Source organism: Lycium barbarum, chromosome 2 (assembly GCF_019175385.1).
Source record: "Lycium barbarum isolate Lr01 chromosome 2, ASM1917538v2, whole genome shotgun sequence".
NCBI lineage: Eukaryota > Viridiplantae > Streptophyta > Magnoliopsida > Solanales > Solanaceae > Lycium > Lycium barbarum.
Window position 1 is genome coordinate 139,140,982 of NC_083338.1, and position 7,647 is coordinate 139,148,628.

At 35.0% G+C, this 7,647-nt stretch overlaps 1 protein-coding gene across 2 annotated transcripts; it reads right to left on the minus strand.

Annotated features, from left to right (window-relative positions):
• Positions 1 to 520: 520 nt before the first annotated feature.
• LOC132627575 (uncharacterized) lies at positions 521 to 6,695 on the minus strand. Of its 2 annotated transcripts, none has more exons than XM_060342984.1 (6): positions 6,305 to 6,695; positions 5,626 to 5,904; positions 1,426 to 1,586; positions 1,237 to 1,342; positions 1,034 to 1,150; positions 521 to 928 (listed from the first exon to the last, which is right to left on the minus strand). In XM_060342984.1, exons 1-6 carry the CDS (start codon positions 6,494 to 6,496, stop codon positions 782 to 784), a joined length of 1,002 nt encoding a protein of 333 aa, XP_060198967.1. In that variant the 5' UTR covers positions 6,497 to 6,695; the 3' UTR covers positions 521 to 781. The 2 variants fall into 2 exon arrangements, with proteins under 2 accessions (XP_060198967.1, XP_060198968.1); XM_060342985.1 differs by lacking the exon at positions 6,305 to 6,695 and adding an exon at positions 6,040 to 6,278.
• Between the last annotated feature and the right edge of the window lie 952 nt (positions 6,696 to 7,647).

The window sequence follows — 7,647 nt, forward strand, 5'->3', positions numbered from 1 at the left end:
ATTTAAAAAGAAGTTTGCAAATAATAATTCATCCATAGAAGAGTCAAATCAATATTTATGGCTGTAAAGTGTAAACATATTTTCTTCAAAAAGACCAGCTCATGACAAATTTTCTGAAAACAAACCCACGAACTAATTCTTCCAAATCTATCTAAAAACTCATATTTTTCATCCAAAGAAATAAAAAAGATCTCTTCTAAGAGAAAATACAAAAAAAATAAAAAATCATCATCTTCAAATTCAACAAAAACAGAATTTGAAACGCAAAATTGGAAATAAATTGTTCTGGCAAATTCAAAGCTGGGAAAAACCATTTTCAAATCCGTACATTTAACGATTCAACAAGGAGGTTCCACAATAGTCAGTTCCATGGCAAATGATAAAGTTGAGTTTTGAGCAAGACCATCATGACACCTAAATATGGATACTGAAAAGATCAATGCAAAACATGGCTATTGACTTTTTGACACAATAACCCCTACGGCAGTCACTACATTCATCCATATTAAGCATAAAGCAGTAACAAAAGATCCCAACTTAGCAATATAATGCAAGCAAAATGTATCAGTAATGCGCCAGGACTAAATTGGTTACAGACTTAACAGTAATTTTCTTACAACAACGAAAAACAACCAAATTCTTCAACGCAATCGGGGAAGATGAGAATGTAGTATGTTACTTTTTACAGTTACCGAGAATCGTAACAACCCTTTTAAATGCAAGAAATGACTAAAATGATTAAAAGAAATTGCAGCTGGTCAGTGGGGGGAGCTTCCTCCTGCTACTTCTTGCTTAATCTATATTCAGGTGAGTTTTCTCGTAAAGGTGATAAAGGCTGCCTCAATGAATCAACATCGGTGAAATCAAGTTTTCCTTCAACTGGACTGCTTATCTTGGGGCTTGATTTCCTTTTGTTGCCATGTGAGCACTGTTAAAGGTTAACCAAAACTTTAGCTATGAAAGGCTGCCTCTATAGCGCTCATAGAGAGGAGGAAACAAAAGATCAAGCCAAAAGAAACTCTTATAAGCTCACCTTGCCAGAAGAAGGTTTTCCACCAGAACCAGGTGTGTTCTTCTCTTTCTGGTACAGCCTTATCAGCCTTTTATTCGCCTCATCCAAAACATTGTTTTGTTCAAACAATACGTTCACCTAAAATCAGAAAATTACCATTTTGTTTCTTAGTTTATTAGGATGACAGGATATCAAGCGCTCTCTCTCTCTCTAAATCTACTTACCTCGTCTTCAGCTTTATGGAGGTTTATCCTCAAATGTTCCTTGTCTTTCTGCAGAGTATTGACTTCAGCAACCAGAGCAATAACCTTTTGTGTCGATGGCTTCAATCTATCACAGGAAAAGGCACTCAGCTGAAAATTAAACAAATTGCGAAAATTGTAGACATTTGGGCAACCAGAAATTGAACTCACCGCTTCCACTTTGTCAACAATCTTTGACAAACTTCTATACCACTATTTGCCTCCAGAAATGCATGTGCTGTTGATGCAGCATCATCTCTACCAATCACAGTTTCCAGCAAATTGTCGAGCAGATTTTGTTCCAGAGAAGCATCGCCCGTGGTTGTGTCATCCTGTATGAGTATAGTAACCTAATAATTAGCCTCCATTTCTAGCAATCTAGCGAGAGTCACCAACATAATAGGGTCTACAGCTAACTAATTGACAGACTACATTGACCACATTATTTTTCAAGCAGCCAGTTAAGTTTTCAAGTAATCAGCAGGCTAATTACATACCCTCAGAAGACTAGTCTAATTATGTGAATAACCGTAACACATGAAAAAATACACCCTGCATACTGGTAAAGAGAAAGGATGCTATTCACGAAGCAATTACCAGTCCAATTACTGATACCCAGGGGGGATACAAAATTAGACCAATAAGCTCCCCCATTGTCATAACAACAGAAGAACTGACAGGAATTTCATTACCTTATATCATGTTACATGGATACCAGTTGAGTATCCGACAATGGAGCTAGGTGTTGGATTCATAATCCATAAATCTAGAATCCGAAAGGTAGTTGAGCCCAAATAAATATCAATTAATTTTATCGAAGTATCTATTATGTTCCATAATTGCACATCATATAATAGCACAAACAAAAAATAAAATGGTCAATATTGGAACCTGGCCAGTGGACAGAAAAAACATATAGCAGACGAAGACAATTCCACTGGCATACCGATTTTGTGTCATGTCAATACTGGTCAACAACGACAGTGGGTAATTTGCATAACATAGATCTTGTTCCTAAAATCCTAAAACTGAGACATTGACGCAACAAAAGGTTTGAGAGACCTCGGCCTAAAGTACACTACCATTGAAAAGCTTCAACCACATCATAACTCATGGTTGAAGAAGCATCAACGAAGTCAAACCCCTCATATTATCCAAGTACAACAGTTCTATGGAGTTTGGGTCGACAACTTTCCCATATCGGAACCAAAAGTCTTAATGAAAAAACATGAATAGTTTAAGCAACAGCAAAGTTGAATTGCTTCCCAGTATCACAGACCAATGTGTATCCTAAAATGGAAATCTTATATCTAAACCCCAAAAGCATGACATGGGTAGGCTTTCGATCCTAATGTACGGTAGTACCAGAGATACTTTTACGCCTCCATAGCGCATAGGTGAAAAATAAGGCAATCAACAAAGTATCATGGACCTAATATGCCTAAAACCAAGAATATGGAGACCTTATGCATAAACTCCTAAGATGGAGACATTATTACAGAGAATGGCCTCAAGCCTGAATGTACGATTGTACGCTGCCATCCTTAATACTTTAATCACATCATAACTCATAGTGGAATAAGGCGATCAACAAAGTAAGTAGACCTAATACTGAAAACCCAAAGTGGAGACATTAAGCCTAAAAATCCCTAAAATGGAGACATAATATAACATAAGGCTTAAAAGACCTCGAGCTTAATGATGCACCATCAACAAAGTATCATGGACCTAACATACCTAAAACCAAGAATATGGAGACCTTAGGCATAAACTCCTAAGATGGAGACATTATTACAGAGAATGACCTCAAGCCTGAATGTACGAGTGTACACTACCATCATTAATACTTTAATCACATCATAAATCATAGTTGAATAAGGCGATCAACAAAGTAAGTAGACCTAATACTGGAGCCTAATAATATCTAGCTACGACAGCTCTATGGAGTATTTTGGGTTGAAAACCTCTTTCACGTTAGATTAGATATCAAAAAACCTAATGAAAAAATGTGAATAGTTTATGTTGTAGCAAAAATTCATCTGTTTTGTAACCTCCCTCCCCCGGCAATTACAACTTTGCAATGTCAAAGAGTGACCAGAGTACTGACAACAACAACTACAGTCTTAAGTGAAAACAATATTCTTCGATGCATATTTCTTCCAGTTTCAAGTAACTGTAGCTTTTCCCAAAGAAATTCAAGAGGAAACCTAATATTTGGCGAACATGAAAGCCCCCCTGAATCATCAATATTGAGATTAGAACCCCAAATATGGAAATGATAGTTGAGAAACCTTCTATATCACCACATGATTCTTTCTCAAAGCATTCCACAAATGTTTCTAGCGCTGCCCAAAAAGATTATAAGTCATCAATAAAGGTGCCAGTAGTGGAAATCTAAAATTTATGGATGTTACTTTTTGGCAGCCAAAAATCAATTATTAGGTTGTGCAGTATCCATGCATCAGTGCATTACTCATCTACATGCTACCAAAATATCTTCACTTCTCTAATTTTTCACTTTTCTTCTTTTTATATCCTATTGGTGATGAAAGTGATGAACAAATGCTACATCCTGCCGTGAGAAAGACAGGTTAAGCGGATTTGCTGTGAATCCAACTACTTTATGGAGGTTTCACATATATACATTAATAAAAGAGAAAAACCACATCAGTCTAGCCAAAGCCAATCTATTTCCAGTAAACGCAATCAGCAAAATTGAATCTCTTACAAATGTTCTGGGTTGCAAATTTAGAAATTTTCCTACAACATATCCTGAAGTACCTTTGGGGGGTAAAGTTGAGAGCAGCCACTTATTTGCTATTGTGTGCTTCATGACATACTATGTTCATCATGGTATTACATCTCATCCCAACATACACCCGCTAAAAAACTTGATAAATTGAAAAAATAAAAGATTATAAGAGGATAGAAATATCTAAAGATGGATAATGTATAAGATGAAATGATCAACAGCGGACAAGGTTTGGATAGCCAGATGGTAAAGACCCTCCACTTTTGACCGCAAATCCAGGGGTTTGAGTTGCCAAGGAGCAAAGCTGGACTTCTAGGTAGGGCGTTCGATAGATGGAGTTCAGGGGTTTGATAGATGGAGTTAACTTTTTCAAAACAAACAGTCAACTTTATTAACTACTAAGCATACAGTGCATTAGAGGTGAAGAGCCTGAGGAATAAAAAAAGAACTTCCTCGATCGGTTTTAGAGATTTAGCAATGAACATGAACAGTGATGAAATAGGATGATCATGGAAAAATAAGTTAGGAAAGGGCATGGATAATTCAGAAAATAATTCTCTGAGAATTTAACGCACACATAGAATGAATCTAGAACATTTTAAGAGAGTTAAACTCCATTTTTTGTTGTATGTATCTAGGACCTTCTTTGTGTCGTCAATGATAGAATTGCCTTCAAACATATAACAAAAAGTTCACTCCCTAGTTATCACCAAATAATCTGAAAACTGATTTTGTAGTTAAACCCTTTTTTCTGACAGCTCCTGACAAATACAAAATGCATGGCTTGTTGATTTTAGTTTTAGAAGGAAAAATTTACTGAAACCTTAAAGAAGGTTAAGGACACTTTGTCCCCCTAATAACTTGGCCTACTCTCTTTCTTAGTCCATCCAAAAAAAGTAAAAAACTAGACCTCTTTCCTTAAAAAAAATTCTCCTCAACAATTTAAACCAATATAAAGTAACACTCTCTCCATCTGAATTATATATTATACTCTTTCCACTTAATTAAAATATCAAACAATTATTTCTACCGATCTAAATTTGATAAGTTATTTTGACATTCTTACTCTCAAAACCTTGCATGTGAATAGGTCAGTTTAATAGGAAGACGGCCATCTAATTCGTATCTAATAAATACAATCTGAGGAGCACAAAAATAACAAATGTATAGAAAAGTATTAAAAATCACATTATAATTATTATACTACTTTGATGTAGAAGATAAAGAGTAACATAATTATCAGTAGAGAATGTAATTAGAAACCTTCTGTCAAATTCCCAAAAGCTTTGACTGACAATAGAACAAATTATTAAGGTATTTCTGTTGAAAATGGGTCAACAAGCTTCTATGAGTCCCTAAAGTTTCTTCACAATTTTCGCTCATACTTAGTTGGTTCCAAATTTTATGCAATAAATCATTTTGTTTCCACATTGATCAAGTTCAAGATACTTTGATTTTAAACTTAAACATCATTTGGAGACCTGTGTTAGTGCATTCAAAACAAAATCAGAGGAAACCCCACCACGCTGGCCCGACATGTGAAGTATAAACAATTCATCAATGAAAACCACTTAACATCGAATACAGCAGAAACTTTAACATGGAAGAGAATTACATACCACTTGGACTTGGGTCTCATATTGACACTTGTAGAAATGCAATTCTTCAGATAACTTGCGAACCTCTTCCTCCAAGTCATGAACACGAGTCTCAGCTTCCTTTGCTCTCTCATCTGCCTCATTCCCAAAATCCATTAACGCCTCACGGTCATGATCATACAAAGAACACTCTTTCTCCCACCTCTTACATTGTGCCAACAAATTCGAACACTCCACCGCCAATCTATTATTTTCCTCTACAAACTTCTTCAATGCTACAGCATTCATACTTGACTCAGCCTAACAAGTAACAACATTTTTAACAATTACCAGAAGAAAAAAAAAATCAAATACAAGTGTCTTATATTCCTTTTTGGCCTAGTAGGTTGAGAATTCAAACACAATACACAGCAATTCAAAAAGCCCATTTGATACCTTCGTATCCGACTCCGCATTGTTCACAAAATTCCGGTTCTTCTTTTTCATCTCGAATTACTCAATAATTTGCACAAGCACAAATTCAGCGACCAAAAATTCTTTCACAAAACAATCCATTTTCTTTAATTTAGAACCACAAGATGGAAAAATCTTCAAGTAAATTAAGAGGGACGGAGGGAGTATAACGATAAATAGTAAAAGAAGATCAATTAATTATAACAAACATAAAGTAGATAAAAGAGGAGAGTATAAAGGTATAAACCCTAGTGCGGTCGATGGTTTCATCTTTGTCTTTCAATTTTGCTTGTAGAGAAAGATACTGATTTCGAAGACGAATGAGTGATTCCTGAGATGCACGAAGCTTTAATTGAAGTGTCTGTGTCGAAACAGGGAGACCAAGAGAGTCCTCTATCGATTCACGTATGTAATCTTCTGTTTCTTGAGAAATATCCATCCTAAAAGTTCTGATTCAAAATTTACGCCAATGGGAAATGGATTTTCGATGAGTTTGAGAAGCGGTTGTGGTCTGAATTTTCTGAAATGAGGGCCTGATTTGTAATTTTGTTTTCTATTTAGATTGTTTCAGATTTCGAATTCGGAAGTGGAAGATCTAGCCGTTACAGATCTCTTATTGTGTATTTAAATGTTGCCACTCCACAGTTAAGGTCCTCATTCATGCAAGTGTTCTTGTTAGGTTATTATTTAAATTTTGTTCCTATTTTTTTAATAAAAAACAAAAAATTGAGCCCATTTGGATGGATTGACTTTTGACTTATTTTTATTGTTTTGGTTTAAAAATAAATGCTCAAAAGCATCTTTTTATTTTAGTCAAACACTATAATATTATTTGAAACTTGATAAAACATATGACTTCATATAACGTCTCTAAAAAGTTAAGCTCGTGGCCTAATATTTTTTCATAAGATTTTTTAAATTGGTTAGAAAGATCTTTAAATTGTGGTTTAAAAGATTTATAAATTACAAGAGAAATTAAAAAAAAAAATATTTACAAATCAGTAGTTCCAAAGAGGGACAATCGGATTTCTGGACTCTAAGGTAAAAGCCTGATCCAACTATTACTCGGATAGAGCTCGGTAAACATTTTTTTGCACGGATTGTCCTTAAAAGGCACTGGTTTTTAATTTTTGTCCCTCAATTGCTGGTCTTTCATTTTTGCTCTTCACTTAAAAGAGTAATTGAAAATATCTTGAGGTTCTGGATTTGAACACTCGCTCAGTAAAAAAAAAATCACAAGGCAAGACTTCGCTATAAGGCAGAATTTAGTTATGCCTTCAGACAAATTCTACTTTATAAAAGGTTGTCTTGCGAAATTTCCTAAAGGCAGACTTTTTTTTTTCATTCTGCTAGAATTCTACAAAAGTGAGACCTACCCGAATAAGCCTAATTTGCTACAAAATTTTATCTTGCAATTTTTTTTAATACTCTTCTGGAAATCAAATCCAAAATCTTAGAGGTATTTCTGACCACTTAAAGTATCAAAAGCAAAAAATTAAGACCATCAATTCGAGGGACAAAAATTAAAGACCACCCTGAATAAGGACATTTGTGCGAATGACCCCTTGGTAAATGGGGACACCGAGTTTT